General features: G+C 48.1%; 8 protein-coding genes across 8 annotated transcripts; 4 read left to right on the top strand and 4 right to left on the bottom strand.

Annotated features, from left to right (window-relative positions):
* The first annotated feature begins 449 nt into the window (after nt 1–449).
* On the top strand, nt 450–1,951 carry F5Y00DRAFT_241603 (late endosomal/lysosomal adaptor and MAPK and MTOR activator-domain-containing protein). Its single transcript, XM_048008394.1, has 3 exons — nt 450–709; nt 764–909; nt 965–1,951. Exons 1-3 carry the CDS (start codon nt 656–658, stop codon nt 1,245–1,247), a joined length of 483 nt encoding a protein of 160 aa, XP_047863226.1. The 5' UTR covers nt 450–655; the 3' UTR covers nt 1,248–1,951.
* Nucleotides 1,952–2,599: 648 nt separating this feature from the next.
* F5Y00DRAFT_263658 (uncharacterized protein) lies at nt 2,600–2,932 on the bottom strand (the record flags this gene model as incomplete). Its single annotated transcript, XM_048011541.1, has 1 exon — nt 2,600–2,932. One exon carries the CDS (start codon nt 2,930–2,932, stop codon nt 2,600–2,602), a length of 333 nt encoding a protein of 110 aa, XP_047863225.1.
* A 2,614-nt stretch (nt 2,933–5,546) lies between these two features.
* On the bottom strand, nt 5,547–6,891 carry F5Y00DRAFT_241598 (uncharacterized protein). The gene is made up of 2 exons (XM_048008393.1): nt 6,628–6,891; nt 5,547–6,572 (listed from the first exon to the last, which is right to left on the bottom strand). Exon 2 carries the CDS (start codon nt 6,261–6,263, stop codon nt 5,958–5,960), a length of 306 nt encoding a protein of 101 aa, XP_047863224.1. The 5' UTR covers nt 6,264–6,572; nt 6,628–6,891; the 3' UTR covers nt 5,547–5,957.
* Nucleotides 6,892–9,375: 2,484 nt separating this feature from the next.
* Nucleotides 9,376–11,139, top strand: F5Y00DRAFT_120077 (uncharacterized protein). The gene is made up of 2 exons (XM_048004031.1): nt 9,376–10,239; nt 10,548–11,139. The coding sequence occupies exons 1-2, from the start codon at nt 9,691–9,693 to the stop codon at nt 11,058–11,060; spliced, it is 1,062 nt and encodes a 353-aa protein (XP_047863223.1). The 5' UTR covers nt 9,376–9,690; the 3' UTR covers nt 11,061–11,139.
* A 245-nt stretch (nt 11,140–11,384) lies between these two features.
* Nucleotides 11,385–13,046, bottom strand: F5Y00DRAFT_120071 (uncharacterized protein). Its single transcript, XM_048004030.1, has one exon. The coding sequence runs from the start codon at nt 12,761–12,763 to the stop codon at nt 11,642–11,644; it is 1,122 nt and encodes a 373-aa protein (XP_047863222.1). The 5' UTR covers nt 12,764–13,046; the 3' UTR covers nt 11,385–11,641.
* A 466-nt stretch (nt 13,047–13,512) lies between these two features.
* F5Y00DRAFT_120040 (MED7-domain-containing protein) lies at nt 13,513–14,471 on the top strand. Its single transcript, XM_048004029.1, has 2 exons — nt 13,513–14,080; nt 14,144–14,471. The coding sequence occupies exons 1-2, from the start codon at nt 13,658–13,660 to the stop codon at nt 14,441–14,443; spliced, it is 723 nt and encodes a 240-aa protein (XP_047863221.1). The 5' UTR covers nt 13,513–13,657; the 3' UTR covers nt 14,444–14,471.
* A 1,078-nt stretch (nt 14,472–15,549) lies between these two features.
* Nucleotides 15,550–16,198, top strand: F5Y00DRAFT_263654 (uncharacterized protein; the record flags this gene model as incomplete). The annotated part of the gene is made up of 2 exons (XM_048011540.1): nt 15,550–15,778; nt 15,924–16,198. The coding sequence occupies 2 exons, from the start codon at nt 15,550–15,552 to the stop codon at nt 16,196–16,198; spliced, it is 504 nt and encodes a 167-aa protein (XP_047863220.1).
* Nucleotides 16,199–16,728: 530 nt separating this feature from the next.
* On the bottom strand, nt 16,729–19,052 carry F5Y00DRAFT_254032 (glycoside hydrolase family 74 protein; the record flags this gene model as incomplete). Its single annotated transcript, XM_048010123.1, has 3 exons — nt 16,729–17,838; nt 17,895–18,681; nt 18,739–19,052. The coding sequence occupies 3 exons, from the start codon at nt 19,050–19,052 to the stop codon at nt 16,729–16,731; spliced, it is 2,211 nt and encodes a 736-aa protein (XP_047863219.1).
* Nucleotides 19,053–19,815: the final 763 nt, after the last annotated feature.

The raw sequence follows: 19,815 nt of genomic DNA, 5'->3' as shown, positions 1-19,815 counted from the left end.
AATCTGATAAAGTTAGATATCTTCATATTAAAGCTACTTGTGTAAAGAGTGCGTAACGATACTTCGGGTACCAATGAAGGCAGTCTAGCATATGTTGTGAAGTTGATAGCTGTCTATGTTGAGTAGACTAGAAAGAAAAGAAAGAAAATCAGGAGGTTGATTGAAGCCTAATAAAAGGTGGTTAGGCACTAGTCCAAGTAATAGATCTTAAATTTATCGGAGCCTTATAGTGGACTTCGTATTGTACCTTCCATCTGGAACATCTAGTAGGGGGTTTAAATTAAGAGTAACTATCGTCGAAGCTTAAAAGTTAAGGGACAATGTCGTCATTAGGTAACTGATTGCTCTATGTAGTGTATTCCGTACTTTGGAGGCTTACGTAATTGTGCACGAGCCTCTTCACAGGTTAGTACCCAAGTAGGTACGTAGTCCCGCGTCGCGCATGAACCCGAACGTTCCCCAAATTCTTCCAACTTCAACCTTTTGCGACAAGCTATCAAAAAATTCTAACTCTCGCCCGGTGCCGCCAGGCAGATTATACGATCCTTATGATTCTATTCTATTAGACCTTACCAGAGGGCATATGTCCCGGTCCACCTTTTTTTCCCAATTTCTCTGAATTTCCTTCTCATATTCAATCCGCCATAATCACAAAATGGGTATTTGCTCTTCTTGCCTCGGCCGCGGCCGCCGCGATTCCTACGATGAAGTATGCGCCCGATATTTTTATATTATCCTCATCAGCATTGGCTAATTGTAAAAGGACGATGTATCCCGACTACTTTTCGACGACCCGAATAATCTCCAGTATGGAAGCTTCGGCGAGCAAAATTTAAACGCTCAAGCTGACCCGCTTGAGTCGCAACGAGAAGTGGAAGCTCTGCAGAGAGTAGTAGCACGGACGTCCAAGTATGCGCGTTCCAGTTTCATCCCCGCTCATTGTTCAGTATACTAATGGTTTCAGCAATCTTGTCGACGTCTTTGAAATCACCCCACAGGAGTCTCAGAGGACTCAACCTGCTTTATTCTCAGGGCAAGACGCCCGTTTAGCCCGGTACCAAAACATATTATCCAAGCTTTCGCGAGAAGGCGAAACTCCCCCCACAGACAGTGCTTTCGGCGCCGTAGACTGGTTATTAGGCGACGACGATACTATCGAGATACAAGGCAAACCCCCTAGTGTCAAGGATGAAGTAGGGGGCCAACTTGTGGGTACCTTTGGAGATATAAATGCGACACGGCTATGAAGAGTGCTAGTTTTGAATGGGTTAATGACGCAAGTCTGCCCACATGGATACCCATTTGCATTTGATTCCGCCGATTGATAGCGGGATACGAGCCGACCAAAGACCGATTTGGTGATGGATTTCTCTATGTGATGGATTTCTCTATGACTTGGCCAATGTTTGTGGCGGGGTCTTATTCTAGTCCAATCTTGGGTTATACAGCGGGGGAGAGCGAGATTCACATACTGAATTAAGTCAACGAATCAATCCTACATGTGTAGTGCCAAATAACCAATCAGGGATTGGTTTTCAGGGGGACCTAAAGAGAAGCAAGTCCATTAAGTGGTAGACACGTGCCTAGTCAATATCATTTTCTTTACTAGCGAGTTGGTTCCTATGTATAAGAGTCCCGCCTGTTCGGTACGCGGTTCTATATGTTTTTGTATTATAATCTTAAAAAGGTATTCATCCGGCTTCGGTCTTCGGTATTGAAGGGTATAAAGAATCGCGGGCCGAAGAGGCTCACGATGTTGTTTTCTAGAATTCTAAACGGGAGTCTGTGCGTTAGATTCTAGCCAGTGAGCGGGGAATCCGGGAAGGGCCGCAACCACCCCCCTAAATTCCATGTGTCACCCGGTCTCCTCCACTCATTTAGGGTTAACGAGTTGGTAATAATAAAATAATCCACCTACCAAAGACGATACCACAAGAATAATATATCGCCCAGTTTTTTTTTTCTTTTTTTTCAACCCCCTGTTACATTCTGTTCCTGCTGACGGTCTACATATATGAATAGTCTAATCTGGTGATGTCTCCGTTGTGCCTATTTTCATCACTATGCCAGGGTGAACGTATTTACATAACTATGACTCTTCCGAATGCTTTTATCTACCTAATGTATTGATGAAATCTTTTTTTATCCCCTTAATTTCTTCGTAAAGTCTCCCGCCAGACGGTTACCGGCTTAAACTACCTATCCATCGTAGACGCGAGTGGAGAAGAGGCGACGGAGTACATACATAGAAACCTTCAAGAGCAGTGGTTTACGTATAAGATCTATTTAAGAACCCAAGGAACCCAAGATTTGATCCTGGTGGACCACTGCGGAGGTCTCTAGCTCTTTAAAAATCAGATAATCGCATCGAGTATAGCGTACAAAAAGACCGTCTTTCCAACGTGTTTATTCAGAGACCATAACCATCCAAAAATGCCCAATTCCAAATTTTGAGATTGACCTCTCCTGCTCTTCTGAGTTCTTCTTATATAAACCAACCCCCTCTGAGTCTTTGATGAGTGAAACTCTACTGATATCTCGTAGTCGTGTTGACCACCACCCCCCCACCATCGCGTACACCGTTGACCAGACAGAGTGCCTACACCACCGAGTACTGCCTATTATGATGTTGTTGAAGCATGTTTTGGATTGCCTCGTCGACCTCTCCCATATCCCTTTGGGCTTTCTCGATCGTTGCCGTCCGGTTTCCTTCCCTCTGCCACCGGTAGATGTCGTTTTGGAGCTTGGTGAACTTCCGTTGCTTCTTCTCGATGTCTTTGCAGAGTTTGCAGTTGTCCTGCTCTTGGTTGGTGCAGTATACCAACTTCAGCCCGCAGGTCTCCCCGGTTCGATACTCCTTCGTACATTGTTGGCGGAAGTGGCCCCATCGCCAATACCCACACATCCAACGCGTCTGTTCGAAATAGCACATCGTTCACCGTTCGGGAGTGTTGTTGGTCTGGAATAGGAAAAAAAACCGGGCGTGGCGGTCCGCTGATTAGCTTAGCCGATACACGTAGCTATGTCGAAAAGGAGCGTGGGCCGTCAAGCGGTCTATACTCTTGACATCAACGAAGGTATTGCTGCTGGTGTTCACGATAGACTTGAGGCTGAAGCTGAGACTAGTATTCCCTTCTTTTTCTTTTTCTTTTTTTTTATATACCGACTGAAGTTCTTGAAATCTTGGTTCGGGTTACTCCACCATTAGGTGCAAGTGACATCGATAAGGGGGGACAGAAATACTTATACTTGTCGCTCACGCCTTGGGTTTCCTTCTTGCCCTTCCCACCCGGTACTCGTTCTCGACTTACGTTGGCCCTTAACATTTCACTACATATTCGTCGACACTGTGTCCAAAGTTGCTACTAACAACCGCTGAGGATTGGTCGTTGACAACTCAGCCTGTCTGGTAATTGGGGTTGCATGTCCATTTCGCAGCCAGTCCGTCTAACATGTTTCCTAGAATGCTGGATGGATGCCACGTTGGTCTAGTGCTTCAATTTCCACCGGCTCAACTTCCCCACTCTGGATACAGCCTACGAGTACCCTGACTGACGAGTAGCTTACCAGCTACTTGATTCGAGAAAGATAGATGGCGGCCCCTCTTCCATTTCGCTGTTCTCTATTGGGTCGATTCCAACGTCTTTGTGCGGTCCGCCCTTAACCTTGGGACGTGAGCCCATCAGCCTCGAATTTGACACCCTGTTACTACACCCCCGTTGCACGCATAGTTTGATCCTTTCCCGTCTGCAACCAGGATGTGGCCTATCCCCACTGACTGCCTATGCAAGCCATCTGGCTAGCCGCGGGTAGGTCTCCTACCCCCCCTAGAGCCTGTGAGGCAACTTGCCTTTTAAGACGAGCATGTACTGTCAATCACTGGAACAGGGGAGCATGTTTCGTCCCTTGCCACGTCTCGGGTGATTACCTTAAACAGATGCCCAGTCACTTGCCCTAAACCTCCGAAGATTATATCCTGCATCTAGGTATAGCAGACGAAGCTGGTGTTTTCGTTTAGGCTTAGAAGGTCCCATATTGCGTGGTTTATCAAACTAGCAAGACTTGATTGCTTTTGCCACGCTATTCTGTTGCCGCTTCTCGCCTGATTTTGTTTGATTGGGTTTCCATCGACAATGTTTTCGAGCTTGTCCAGCTCATCATCAAGCCACATCGGGAAAGACGATATCTTCCTGATGCACTCTGGCCAGCACTTGCAGCTAACATCCACTACTCGTAGCTTGAGATTTCTGAGCATCCGATATACCCGTCCCAGAAGTTACGGAAATTTTCTTTTCGTCTGATGAGCCTTTCCCGGGAAAATGAACAACACATCGTTTATACAGGGGGGTTTGGGTTACTATGACGACTTCGTCGATAGCAGTACCCCTTTGGGTCGTGGAAGTAGGCTCCCCTCTCTGCGGCCGCCTATCCAAGGCCAGATATGTAGGCCCAGGGGAATTATTTCCCACGATACCACAAAACCTTCCATTCACGTGAAACTACATCAAGACGCATATAGACATCTCCTATTTTGGCTATACACGAGTCAGGTAAACTCTTAAGATCTTCAACGGGTTAGCTAGTCCCGCGACGTGGCAATGATTTTCTGGCTACGCCAGGCCCACCTGCACGATTTCGCCCCCAGCCTGTGCAAGATGCGTGCCTAGGAAGTCTGGGGATGGAAGAGGGTCCTGATGTTTCCTAATTTATCATCGTTAAAAGACCCGCTACGGTCATGGCTGCATCTAGTTCTCGGTACCTGCTCATACTACTATACCAGAAGAGTTGATGTACAAACACACTCGATGGGGTCGGTATAACCCCATACGATTATCGACGTTGGTGGGTGTAACGTGAGTTTCTTACGATGGAAATCACAAGAGACTTTAATGTAGGCTCCTTACTAGGCTTGATGTTGTGCTAAAGGGACCAACCAGTATGCTGGTGAAATTTGCTGTGTTACAAACGGCAATGGCATATTTAGGTACATATCTTATCGAAATATTACAATACCATGCTGAAAATTAGATCTCGTTCCTGAATGGAGTTTATCTTGCTTTGTTGTGCCACGGACGATCCAATTGTTAAAATACCTAGTGTCATGTTGAGCTCGTAACATGATCTCATACGTACGGGACGTTTACTCCATCTACATGTGGCAAGATATGACCATAGTTCCATTTTTAGCTCTATAGTATAGGACAACATTACAGGATATTAGCTGATGACTTAGTAGCAACGTTGCGTGTTATTCTGCTAAATGGAGTTGACCGGTGTCCTAGTAAAACGGAGGTTTCTTCCGGCGGCAAGGGATAATATGGAAATCCAAATCTCGGTGTAATGTTAAAGTGATGCTTTTTACTATTCCCATCGTTGTTTGCATTCACTTACATGCTACGTGCAAAGCGCGAACCCTGGGTCAACAAGGCCGCTAAGGCGGCCAAGTAGTGTTGTGAATAAATCCTTTCTCCGGGAAATTATGGGCGCCTGGTCTCGTACCCCACGGCCCGTTCCGTACATATAATCAGACGCAATCGTTGATCTATCCGTCAGTGAACCATAGCTTCCAGTTAGACAGCTGCAGCATCAATGTATATATATATCGTCGCTTCTAATAGGGGGAAATTCGACGTTGAGTTTTGCTTCTAACTGACCAATCAAGATCTCTGAGACATTCGACGCCATGGAAAGTTCTACGAAGACCATGATAATTCCGGCCACACTATGTGGAAATCATGTGCAAGAAATGATATGCGCATTCCCTTAGTTCAGAGTAAGCAGAAGAGCCTACTCACACCTCTGACCCAATGATACGTCACGTCCTCCGAGACACTTTCCCATCACCGCTACCCACCATTATCTCTATAAAGGTGTGCCACCCCTGGGGGGCGTGGGGAGTACAAGTCTCACCCCGGACGCAGTGATATGCATCTGAACCCACCGTCGAGAGCCTTGGGCTAGAGGGAGAGAGGATCGTCCATGTGTTCCTGGTTTGTTAGCAGCCTCTCGAAGCCCTGCAGTGCCAGCTCATTGGTTGGGGGCCGGAACCAGAGAAGTAAATGTTGCGGGATGTATCTTAGTTCGATCCGGAGGATGTCGATAGAATAGTTCTTGAAGGCTCTGTTATGGCCTACCGAAAGGAGAAGGGGTATGTGATACCTGCCTGAGCCTCTTACCTGATTCGCCATCCACGCTGCTCTTTGGTTATGCGGTACCGCATTTGCTCGTATATATAGGATCGCTCGGATTTGTCGAGCCCTCATGCAAATGTACGCCTCTCTGCTCACCGTCTCCCAGAAGTACCGAACGAGGCTTCATCGACTCATCCTTAATGGCTGTCGAAATTCCCACACCATTCTTGGTTGGACAGAATTATGAGTTGTCCTTCAATGCCATCAATTTTCAAGGTCAGACAAGGGTGAGTGATTGGAACGGCTCGGTTGCCGACTCTGCCTGGGAAATGGGTTCACAGATACTCCACAGCGGATGTGCTCGCATCGCATAGATATGCAGGGTGATCTAGTTTCCCATCCGTTTGCATTGCATGGTCGCAGCTAGTTAGTCGAGCAAGTATGTACATAGTTAGTTAGCTAGCTCGCTATACACACGAAGGTATAGGCCGACTACCTGTGTTGCTTCACCCCGAGACGAGAAGAAAGACTGGGCACGTTGGTCACGCCCTTTAGCCTGCTCTCGGCGCCCAATTGGCCGGTGGTACGAAAAGTGCGAGTTCCTGTTCATTGGGCACTGATGCTAACCGAAAGAGAGAGGCCGAAGGGGGGTCGGGGGGATCGCGACCACGTTGACGGCCAGAAAAGGAGACCGCATTCGGCCCTCCAGGCCGTACCGAGCTCCACCGTTCGTCGGCGTTGCTTACAGGGAACTTGTGTCCTGGGGAGGGTAAGATCCACATCATTTTGTGTCGAGAGAACATTCTGACTTACAGCACCACGTTCTTCATATGCCAGGTACATAATGTAACGCGTGGGCGGGTTTCCGGGAATTGTGACAAGTAACAAGAAATTCGCTATGTAGTTAGAATTTCCGGGCCGGGAGGAATAGCCTCATTACGATTAGGTAAGACGAGGCTTTTCTTTTCTTTTTCCGTCTAGACCTTTGAGAAATAATATATTTCCGGGGGGTCCGTAGGTGGCTTGTTCCAGATGGCTACATTAGTCTATGTGCGGAGCGCTTATTGGCTTGACTTACACGTGGGACTATTATATGTGTACCTCCTAACTTAGCATAGTTACCTTACCTACGTAGTCTAAAGTTATAGTGTTGGTGGATAGGTAATAGAAGGTCTACCTTGGTCTAACTAACTAAGGTTATCTGTACGAGATCCCATGATAGCACTTCTATTAAGACTCTGTAGTTCAACTCGGACCATGTTTTCTTACTACTCGGGTTGCCGCTACCGTACCGAGACATGGGACTAGATTGGACAACACATTGCTTGAGCTACCTAGATAGGTAACTATATACATGGATAACATATTTGTTATAACTAGGTAAAGTATTAGTATGTAGGTCAAATATGTTGGGTACATCTTGATGTGTGGTTTTACCCCTGTTCCTTTCCGATACTGTGTTTAAGCTAAGCGACCACGATGCAATGGAAGTATACGTGTGGGGTACCTAGCAAAAGCCTTGTTAAGGATCAATATAAGCACGCCCTTACTATACATGTACCTATCTTATATGCATATACATACCTTCTCTACGCGTCTTCCGTATATGGCTTAGCCATGACATCCCGCGCTTAAAAGAGCCTTCCCAGTTTAAAAAGTCATAGCGAACTCGTTCCGTAGATCTCCCGTCCGCCTCGGCGCGGACCACCCCGGGAGTTTAAAATATTACCTACCTGTTACGTTCCTAACCTACCTGTGAGATGAGCAAAAATCTTTACTTACGTAGAGCACGCATCTGCCGTTCCTGTACCTAGGTACATAAGTCACAAATCTTGGATCATCTGGTCCCGCTCTCGTGCGATATTCCGTACAGCTGAGATCTTGATCTAGCATTGCAACGAGGAAATCGGAAATCGGAAATCGGGTAGGTAGGCTATTAAGCGTGGCCCTTTTGTCCCACTGGATGCGGTATAAGTTATAAGCTTGCTAAGGTGGGAATGCTTCGGAGGTAACCATAGGAGATTGTATGTACGTACATGCAAATTATACGTATTACTATTCTCGCCGGCTTTTCCTTCGGGGTAATCTGCGAACGGGCACTACGTACCTGAATCCTGGGTATTAGGTCTCTTTGGCCCCTACATGCATTATACATTAGGTACATGTATGTATGTAAGACTTACCTACCTGTTATAAAAGAGATAGTATTGAAAAACATTAAGCGTATACTTAGTTAATTTGTTTAAATGTATAGTTTAACTACTCGATTTCGGATGTTTAATGACTTACATGACTTACATAGCTGTAGGTACTTCGTACATCTTATAAGATCAACGTAACAGCACTGTAATCAATTCCGAGATCGACATCCCGCACACTGTGACCGGGAATTTAACTAATGGTCTGTGCATATTGCATCTTTGGCTTAGCTAAACGTGGAGATGACATGAGGTAGGTACAGTATTCCGTAGGTACCTGCCTTATTACATAGTAGGTATCAACATTAAAGTCTAGGTACATAACCTAACCTAAACATAAGGTTAGGTACATGGTGCACGATGTTGGTACTTTTTCTATTTTACTATTTATGTTCATATATTCCAAACTTAGCTAAATCATTAATGAACTGGGAGACGGATTGTGTTTCGTATCACGGGCCACCTTCAAGAACACATCATCTGTAGCCGCTCACTACTAATTCGACTAGGATTACCAACGCCCTCGCACTTCACCTAGGTATTTACACATGCAAACATATGCAAACAGGGTCCCCCGTTCTGCTGTTCTGTCAGCCCCCTCATACCCCTCAAAGCCCCTCAACGCCCCTCAACGCTCAGGTTCAGGTTCAGGCTCAGGCACATCTTTGCGGTTGCTTGCTTGCTTGAAGTGCTGCCTTGCTATAATCTCGACCCCTACAACAGACATTTGACAGCTGGTTCTCGTGTTATTAACTGCATCGTCTTATTAGCGCCACTGCATACATACCTCAATACATATCTCAATAATACGTACTTCTTACAACGCGTTAATCCTTCCCGCTCTTCGCGCCGCTACCTTATGTTCCCCCCTCATTGAGAACCCCGTACCTTAGGTACGTAAGTCTTACCGGCTGGGAATAGCTTCCCTAGGTAGCTGTCGCTCGCCTCACTCAGTATAAACAGCTGTTGATATAGGCTTAACGGAACACACACACATACATACACACAGTACAAAATATGTATTTTCCGGCCCAAGTAGCTAACCGCGCATAAAACACTTGCCTACCTTTTATCATATTGCTTATTCTGGCGGTTTGGCGTCTCCGACCACTCGGGGAGCTCGGATCTTATCGAACTGGCATAAGATACAGCGGCTGACACTCACCATCGTGTCTTGCTGTTATCCTGCGGCATATATTCACGCAAACTCTCACCGAGGACTGACCTTGTACAGTATCAGTATACAGTTCTTATCCTACTTTGTGCTTCGTCGGAGATACACATATCAGAGGAGGTTTATCCCTACTGCCACTTCATCACCATTGCTACCTGGCACCTCCCATCTCGGCTAGGTTGCAAACATGTCGGAACGTCTAACTCGCGGGGAAGCCGACTTGGGACAGCATCTCGTCACTAAAGCCTGCGATCTGACCTTGGTCACGTCAAGTCACACCACGACGCTGGTGCCGCATGCATCTTTACCTTCCTCGCCGCCGGCTGCCGAGAGTGGCGATACTACCTCACGAGAGCCGGTCTCGAGAACGGTCACCACTGTTGATGCCCAACCAGGTGCCTTAGTTGCGGACTCTATAGATTCCGACCACCTGGAAACTCATTGTGGAATGCTCTATGACGGAATGCGGCCAGCCGCGGATCAAGTTGCGCATGTTTCATGTTTATCGCCAGATACGGCGGCTTCGTCGTCGAGGCCGCCTTTATCTACGCCTAATGCGTCAACTACCTCTAGACAAAGTCCTCATAGGGAAAGATCAGTAGACGTCATGGTAACAAGAAGGTCGACCTTGTTGCGCTGGGGGTGGGACTTTCTGAGTTTGGACGGCCTGCCAAATGAGATCTTGACGCATATACTCACTTTCTTAGACGTGAGCGATCTACTAGCCATTTCAAGGGTATGTTGTCCTTTGGCTTATACATATTCATGACGCCGATATAGTATTCGGCTTATACGCCAGCGTCCTCTTGGTCAAGGCTTTATACGGGTTGGAGACCCCTAGGTTTCACTCCCGCATGCAACCTAGCTATGAGCCATTATTCTCATATTCGTATTCTTCTTGCGCAAAGGTTCCGTTGAAACGTAGCCGCGCGTTGATGTCGGTTTAATATGCCCTTTCTATTGGTTTTCTATCCTCCACAAATACCGGTTCCCTCAAAATGATACAATGCTGCGTAGATCATACTATACTAACGGTAGAGGTAGATTAACCATCACTTTAGGACTCTGTCCTTACACCCTATTTTGCACACCCTTCGCCTCCGGCGCGCCCGCCTATCACTTCCACCCCTCCTAACTTCACCCTCGCGGCCTACCCTCACGGAACTCATCTCCCGCCACATCTTCTTAACGCACACGACTCAGGTCTCGCGGCGGCTAGCGCGCAGCCTCGTGTCAATCCGGCTGTCACGCAGCTTGCCGCTCCGGCCTTCCGCCGAGTCTCTGGTGCAGCGCGGCGTGCTTCCGCCGGAAGTCGTAGAGAGCAGCGTAGCGCCTGGCCTCATTGCTAAGAAGCGCGCTGTTGAGAAGGAGAAGCTCAAGGATGGCCTTCGGCGATGGGTCGGAGCTGTCTGGCGCGGCGAGGTGCGAGAAAGAAGCGAAGGGGTCAAGAAATGGGAGGAGCGTGCCGGTGTCGGGAGGGTATGGCGACTGAGGAAATTTTGGGAACGCGTAGGACGAGATAGTGACGACATGCCGGGCGTGGGATGGGGCGCCTGATTTACCGTCCGAAAGATGAATTCCGTCCGACGCCTATTACTATCTGTCTCTGGCCGACAGATACCCATCTCCGCCTTCACAAACCACACCTAATTTGGATCGATGAATGCTGTATGGCTAACGAAGGTAAGGGCTCATTAGTGAGAGAGCACTTGTATTACAGGTGAACTAGGCTCTGCTGTTTCCGCAGAGGACATTGCGCTTTGATGACTCCTTTTGAATGATGCAATTTAATGACTAGGTGTTTCGGGGATATCTCTGTTGGGTTTTTTTGTTTCTCTTTTGGGAGTTGTCCGTCTCCTTTATCGTACAATATTGTATGTACATCAATATAAGAAACAATTATGTATGCTGGGTCCCAGATAAATGCAACTAAATGCTCCCACCTTTTTTTCGAATTCATTTAGCCCTTATGCGCTTTCCTTTTATTAACAAAGCTTAGTTAGAATAACGCCGTCGTGGTTCTATGCAAAGTAGTACTCCTTTTTTCCTGTTAATCAAGCTGAAGTCGGGTCCAGTATTATTATTATGTCTCGTCATCATCCCTCTCTTATACAAATTCTTAATTTCGTGCTCCCCCCTTACCGAAGTCGAAATGCGCCCCAATCATCATATTCATCATCGTCATCCTCCTCCTCTTCATCTTCTTCGGGTATACTGGAGTCGTTATTCTCCTTGTCGTCCGCCGGGCTCTTAGCCATGACTACGTCATCATTCGCGGCGGGACCACCACGGAGATTCGCCACGCCGCCCTTGCGCAGCTGCTCTCGACGCTCCTTGAGCCGTCGTACTCGCCCTTCTAGTTCTTCCATTTCTTCAAATTCGGCCTCCAGCGCACGCGTCGCGTCTTCCCGCTCGTCGGCGATTTGCGCGTCTACGAAGTGCTTCCGCCGCTCGTTCTCTTCTTCCTGCGACTTAGCGGCGATCTGAGCGGCGGTCATTGCTGGCGCTGAGATCGTGGCGTCGGCGGAGTAGCTTTGTAGACCGGACGTTGGCGCGGGCTCGGCGGCAAGCTCGGCTTCGAAAGCTGCCCATTCGGTTTCGTCTACGGCGTCGTTGGATGGTTGAGCTGGTGGCGGGGCGGTGGTTGCGGTTGTGGTTGTGGACGATGGTACGGAGAGAGATTGCGTCGAGATAGGGAGATTCGAGGGCGTGGATGTAGATGTAGATATGGTCTCGGAGCCGATGAGCGGTGAGCGGCCGACGGGAGCGCCCTTAGGCGTCGAGGTCGCGGAGTTGGAACCGGCTGCTGGCGTGGCGGGTCGCGACGGTATCGCGACCTCGACTCCCTGCACGGGCGGATGTGAAGTCCGTCTCGATAGCTCTGAGGGCGACAGCCTCTTCTCACCGCCGTTGCTCGTGGATAAGGCTAGGTCGGGCTTGCTACGCTTCTTCCGTATTGCCTCTTCCGCGTCGCCGTCTGCGTCGGACATGCCCTCATCCACGTCGTCGTGTTTCCGCTTGCCGTTAGCCCCGTCGGTCGAAGATACCGCCTGTGGTTGCTCGGGGAGGTTGCTCTGTAGTGCTTGTGCTCTTTTTCTATGGCTCGGGCTTCGGATGTGACTTTCCCATAAGGCCTCTGATTTTACGGGCTCGTGACATAACTTGCATAATAGTTTCCCGGCATCCGAGTATGCGGCATGAGGATGTTTGATACGGTTCTCGGCGCGGTGAGCGCGAAGCAGGGCTCGGGCGTCTGCCATTGCGGCCGTTGCTGCTACCGATATGAGTAGTAGTCAGTTGGATGGTAAGTGTTAGGAAGCTGTCTGTAGATCTGCGAATAGCTTCGAGTATGTATTATTCGGGTTTAGAGGGTACACGTAGTTTTAGGGATTGTCTTGATAATCTTTTAGTGGCTACTCCTTAGTGGTTTGGTCTTTATGTAATGAGGCGGACTGATCTTAGAGATGCCGGATTACCTTAGCTCTGTTGGTACCTCCAAGTATGTAGCATAAGGCTTCAGCCACAAGGTCACAAGGAAGCTTCTAAAGTGCCCCGCACTTAGATGGATCCCCCACTCTGCCACTGCCGATTTAGTGTTACTTTTATTTTCTACATGTACGGATTATTCCCTATTGGCTAAATCTCACACCGCCCGCCTGGTAATACTCTCCTTACAACCAGTCTGCCTTACAACATACCTCTCCTACAGTCTCTTATTCGATCGAATCGATTCAAATGAGGCTATTGGATTCAATATAAGGCTAGCCAATAACAGGGCGCATATATTAGATAGACTGAAGAGTTTGGAAGGTCTTAGCAGATTTAGCGGGGTTGCCATGAAAGGTACATGCACATGCGGGTGAGTTTGTATGGGGAATACATGTACCTACCTAGTTATGTACTTCGGCGATTTTGCGGTCAGGTAGAGGTATGGGATACTGCCTGGATATACTCAATCTAATCGATAAGGTTTACCTAGCTGCCTCTCTTCAAAGCTTATGTAGGCAGGTAGAAACAAAACCTAAGAAACACAAGAACCTTATACACGTCTTCTTTTCCACATATATACCCCAATTAACACATCCACATAACTTCCATTACGTATTTCCACCCGTTCATTCGATATAGTATCTGTAACTGTAACCGACAACGAAATGGAGGAAGAAGACCAAGTCCTGGTGTCATCCACTTGGCCGCCGCCGCCTCCCTTCTGGCGCGACTTTACGCCCGAAAACATTGCACGTATTGACGAGTTACGCAAGCAAGAAGCAGCAAAGGAGGGGATTGAGGATGCCTCGAAAGTGCGCCTTCAGGGATTGCCTCGCGAGCTGCGCAATCTCCAGCCGCCACCAGAACCCGCAGATGGAGTATGGAGAGTCTTCGGAGATACCTACAAATTAAAGGATGAGCTTCCGCGACTCGAGGATACCGATGTCAAGCCGCTATTCCCGAATCCAGAAGAGAGGGATCAAGACGGCAAGCACTTTGATCGTGCACTCATCCTCAAGAGATTGGCCAAATCGTTACTATTAAACTTCCTAGAGCTTACGGGATTGCTAGCTATCAACCCCGAAGCTGTACGTTGTGGCATTTATAGTGGCATGATAGTTTCGATATTATTTCTGACATGAATACTATAGGCTGAAGAGAAGACCCAAGACATGCGCCACCTATTTCTCAACTTCCACCACCTCATCAACGAGTACCGACCCCACCAAGCCCGCGAGTCGCTGATATCTATGATGCAGGCGCAGTTGGACCGTACGCGAGCCGAGACTAACGCGATCCGGGACGCAAAGGATAAGGCTGAACGTATCATGGAAGGCCTAGGCAGTTTAAAGATCGAATATGAACTTGTCGACAAGTTAACAACCTCTAAGAAGACGGAATCGTGGAGCTACCAGAGAGAGACGTGGACGTCGGTCGCCAGAGATCTCTAGGAAGGGACGCCGCATACTGCTTCTCTGGTCAACTGTTATTATAAAGTGTTAATGGATTATGGCTTGGAGTCAAGGTTCTTATAATATATACGCGCGTCGGTATTGATACCCATCTCTATAGGAAGGGCGGGGATGCGCTTGAGGAAAATGCATTGATTTAATCCTATGAAGAATACTCCTAGTACTGCATGGCCAAGTGAAATCAACCCAGTTCCTACAAAACGCAGGTTCGTGTTTAATAACGCCTCGTAAATCGTGTCTTTATATGGTACATAGCTACCATTAAACCTCGTTTCTTCACATAACGGTGCAGGGAATAGGGATACAGCAGCATTCGAAATCGCCACAGTCAATACACCTAGTCTTGCCTCCTGTGGCATCGGCGGGCTTGATGATGTTCTCGAATGTCGATGACGCGGCGCTGCCAGGGCCGTTCCGGTTGACGAGAGAATGAGATGAGCCGCAAGCCATGGCTAATCAATTTATCGGGAGTTATTCTGTTATAACAATACTTTTTAGCTCACTTCTTATGGATAACTGGTAATGAGTGGTAATGAGTGGATCACCTACCAGTTGATAAATTGGTATGTTTTAAATTGACGTGCTCCGATCTTTTAGTTATGAGTATGGCGGTCTAGTATGTGGAATTCTAAGTTGGAAGTAGGTTTAGGCTTTAAGACTTCGTCCTAATTATATTCTTTTCCTTTTCATGCCAACAACACATGCATTCATGGCTGTGCAGTGAGTACCTACGTATTGTACCTATATACCACCCTACAAGCATCCGAAACTACACTAAAGCATGGAAAAGCCAAGGAGGAGCTTCGTCATAAGTTACATGTACGTAGTGTATTGTACGACCAGCGCCTCTGTGGCAGTGCGGCTAACCTATCAGATACGTCACCGAAATAACTTAGCGGCCTCCACCACCCCATCTTATATCCACTATTATAGGTATTGTACCTAAGTAACCAGCCCCCTAATGTTGTATGCAAAGGTACAAATTTCTAGCATCTTTCAGAAACCTCCGGTTACCTGACTTTTTATTTCGATTCTCCTATTTTCAGTTTTGAGGCTATTAACTAGTACCGATATTTCACAATAAGATGGATCTACAGGAACATCTTGACCGGTTACGTCGTCAACGGCTAGTAGTCACATCGCCGAAGATTGAGCCTGCCGAAAGACTGGTTGAACGGCAACAAGCCCCGCGGCCCCTCCAACCCGTACCAGCGAATCGACGTCCTCATTGGCGATATAAGACCGCCGAGAACACGCGAAAAAAGGCAAAGGATCTTACGAGGGACCAACGGCTCGAGGGACCAACGGCTCGAGGTACATATTTTGAAGAAATACCACCCTGAGCTGACGTATATGGACTTGTCGAAATGGACCGGATTTACGCATAGCCAAATTCAAAGGGCCCTCACTGGTCCTCTATCACCACAAAAGCGTGGCGGCCCATTAAAAAAAATTACAGTTAGATGCCCGGATCGTCCCGAGACTTATACTACTACTACTGAATGGCTACCTATTAGTCCTGATTTGAATCCTGTTGAGAACGTATGGGCCAGCGTGAAAAACTGGCTTGAATTAAATTACAACGTGAGAAATTCGGAGTCTCGGGAATTAAAAGAGGCTCTTCTCAGGGCCTGGGAGGCCGTTCCCGACGATCGATTGATGTCGCTTGCAATGTCAATGCCTAATAGAATGATGGATGCTCGAAATAATGGTGGTAGGGAACAAGACTACTGATTTTTCTAAATCTATGTACTGTTGTATATACAGACTAGCGGCGTTGCCCGTCCGCTCAAACGCGGACGGGGAGGGGGGGGTTCATGCGCAAAACTGACGCCACAGCTGAAATCTGGCCTCTGATTGGCTAGCCACACCTTAGCGCACGTCCGATGAATTTTTTATAGAATTAATTAAACTATTTCAATATTATATAAAAAGTTTAATAATTAATATCATTAGATAGAGCTTGTTTTGCATAACCTTTCTATACTATTCGCATATGTTTTAGACGTTATGCGATAGAATGGCAAACGGAAAAGTCGCAAACTGCGGGGCGATTCTAAGTATCTGATTGGTTGAAAAAATTGTGGCAGTACTAATTAAATATATAAGACTTAATGGATGTAATTACATGGACTTAATACGCCTTCCTAATAAATATTATAATATGCGGTTAATTGTCACGAATTGGGGAAACGGAGTTGATCCTAGTTGAATTATTATAATAACAAAAAGGAAGACTATGCGTTAAACATCGTCGGACGCTTTTAAATCGTGCCCGAGGCATACAAAACTCCTCGTCCATTTGTTCCAACGTAGACTTGTCCCGCCGTATTTCCGCTACCAGCAACTTTACAGCTATCAATGGAACCAAATCCCTGACTGCCTTGAATGTCAGTCCAAGAAGTCCCATCATCTGCACTGCCATACAGCTTGGCTCCAGCAGAACCTGTACCAAACGCGTATACGTTCCAGGTCGTGCCTGAACCCAGCCCGAGAGCGATTTGGTAGGTATTATTAAGGCTAGTAGAGACTTGTGTAAAGGAAGAACCATAGTTTGTCGAGTGGAAAATACCTACATCGGTTGACACCCAAACGTCGCCAGCCTTGGTCGGATGGGCTGCGATGTCACGGACTGCAGTGGCGCTGCCCAAAGACCCGGCTTTTGAAAACGACGTCCCGGTATTAGTGCTAACATAGAAGTCGGCTCCGGAACCACCGTAGAAAACCGTGTTATTCTGCTTATCCGACGCAATGACGGCACCCGAGGGGAGACTAGAAACTGCCGAAAAGGTGCTTTGGTACTGGGAACGCTGCACGCCGTTTGTAGATGTTGACCAGAGTACCGTGTCCGCGTTGGCGGAATAAGCCACCGTGCCGCCATACATACTATTGTCCGCGCCAGAGTACACGTACCAACTCTCTCCGCCATCGCTTGATACGGCAACCTGTTGTGATCCGGCCGAGTTGCCAATACGAACAATATTCTTCACCGACGCGCCGGCGTAGTCTACACTCGAAGACGTCGTCCAGATGGGATTCATCCAAGGTGTCGAAGGAGAGGTCTTCAGACTAGCTGCATCTTTGAACGTAAACCCACTGTCGTCGCCCACGGCAGCCAGTAACTCGCTTCCTCCGGGTGGCGAAGCGAGGTCCTGGACGGCAAATTCCTCTATGCCGTCGGCGAGCGACTGGATTGAGACGTTGTGGGCTGTGTCCCATTTTGTCAGGTCGTGGCCGCCGTATACCGTCAACCCGGTAGAATACAACCAATGGTCGCTGTCGAGGGGGTTAATAACCAACGCCTCGATCATCCATCCGAGATCCTTTGTGTCCGTGTCAATAAACCCCGTCTTGATCCACGGGGCTTTCGAAGTCTATGGGAACCGGTATCAGTACATTTTTCTCTTCAGTATCTCGTTAAATTACTTACTGTGAGGCCGTAATAGAGGTCCATGTTCGGGTAGCTAGCCCATGCCCAGATCTTGGACCAGGTAGCTCCAGAGTCGGTCGACCTAAATACCTGCGCGTCCGGCCACCACGAGTTCAAGCTCGCCACAACAATCGTTCCGGCTTTCTGCATGTCCACACCAAGCCCACCGAAGCCAAAATACAGATCGCTGCCAGACACCGGTGTGATGTCTTTCCACGTGCCCGCAGAGATATCATATCGATATACCGCACCTAGGGTTCCATCATAGGGGCCTGTGCCATCGCTGTATGTGAGATACAGCGCTTTCTCTTCCGGCTGGAGGATACACTTGTGGGGGAAATAGGTGCCCGGCTGTCCCTGTACCGGATTCCACGTGGTACCCGCATCCTCGGAGACATAGACGCTTGCGGTAGTATTATCCGCTGTGCCGACGAAGATTCTTTTAGTAGCACCGCCAGTTGTGCCGCTCGTCGAGTCGAACGTTACAAATGCTAGTCCTTGCTTGTCCCCGTTGTATCCACCAACATCACTAGGGTCGGGAATAAACGTCCCTGCGGCAGTAAAGGAGGACACTTTGGTAAACGTCTCACCGCCGTCCGTACTCTTCCACAATCCATTACCGCTGCGGGCTCCGAAGTACAAGATTTTGGAGTTGGCCGGGTCGACAGCAAGACGCTCGCCCATTCCCCGACCAGGCATATTTCCGCCGACCTTAAAAGAAAGGTCAGTCGTCTTCCACGTAGCCCCTTTATCGCTACTGCGAATTATAGAGCCAGATTTCGGGTCCCTGGTCTAGTATTAGCGAATCCAAGGTTAACGAACAATTCCAACCGTAAAGACATACCAGTCGTTGGTATACATGCCAACCGCGGCGTATACTACGTTCTCGTTCTGCGGATCGAGAGCAAGGGCGTCGACGCCCCAGTTATGCCAATTATCATTGTCCGTGATGCCGTCCGTGACAGCAGTCCACGAATCGTCACTATTAAGACGATATAGACCACCGATATCCGTCCGGGCATATGCGACACCCTTGGCCGTCGGGTGGAAGACGATGCCAGGGACGAAACCGCCGCCGCCGCCGATTTTCACATTTTGCCATGTGAAGGCGGCCTCGGCAACCGCTGCGAGCAGCTGTACTGTTGCGAGGAACTTCATCGCTAAAAAACCAGCAGTCGTCTATCCGGACCTTGTACTTAGTACGGAAGTTAAGCGGCTCTGCGTAGCAAGTTTTCTTCGTGGTACGGGTATCTGTGGGCATTTATTTATCTTCATTTATACGCAATTTGTACCTACATACCCGCAGTCAGGGGGGGGGGGGGGGGAGGGCGATGTCACCCCACGTAGACAATTCCAGGATGCCATGGTCCCAGAACAAGCACCAAATAGGTTAATCGCTTCTAGAACTCGGACGATGTCGTGAGTCGATATTATTTCTTCGTGTTGGCCATGGCCCACCGCCCCGCGCTGGATGCCCTATTCGCGAGGCGGCGGACGGTTGAGCCGCGACGGGGGGGAATGTGTGGATACGCATCATGCCCCGATCAATTTTCCCGCGAATAGAATGCCTACGCTCCTGATCATTCGTCCCGATTCGGCAGGGAGGTTTAGCTTCCGCAGCCGGGTTTCCCTAGTACGTTCAGGGCTTATGCGTAATGTTCAACGGACACAGGCTCGATGAGCCGACTTGCATGCTGAGACTCGTCCTATACTATTACATCGTGCATTTAGCCTTACGATCCTCAGCTTATGAGGTTACTTATACTTACAATTTCGTGATAAAAGGTAACGTTCACGTATGTCTCCTGGTGCCAGAAAAGCACAGGTACGAAGTCCACTTATATTAGCAAATCAAGGCTTCTAAAAGAGTTAAAACATACTATCTTCGGAATAGTATAACTAAAGGACATAACCAATCAGA

The sequence above is a fragment of the Daldinia vernicosa genome (assembly GCF_022497035.1).
Source record: "Daldinia vernicosa strain CBS 139.73 unplaced genomic scaffold F5Y00scaffold_35, whole genome shotgun sequence".
Lineage (NCBI taxonomy): Eukaryota > Fungi > Ascomycota > Sordariomycetes > Xylariales > Hypoxylaceae > Daldinia > Daldinia vernicosa.
This window is presented reverse-complemented; position numbering and strand designations above follow the sequence as displayed.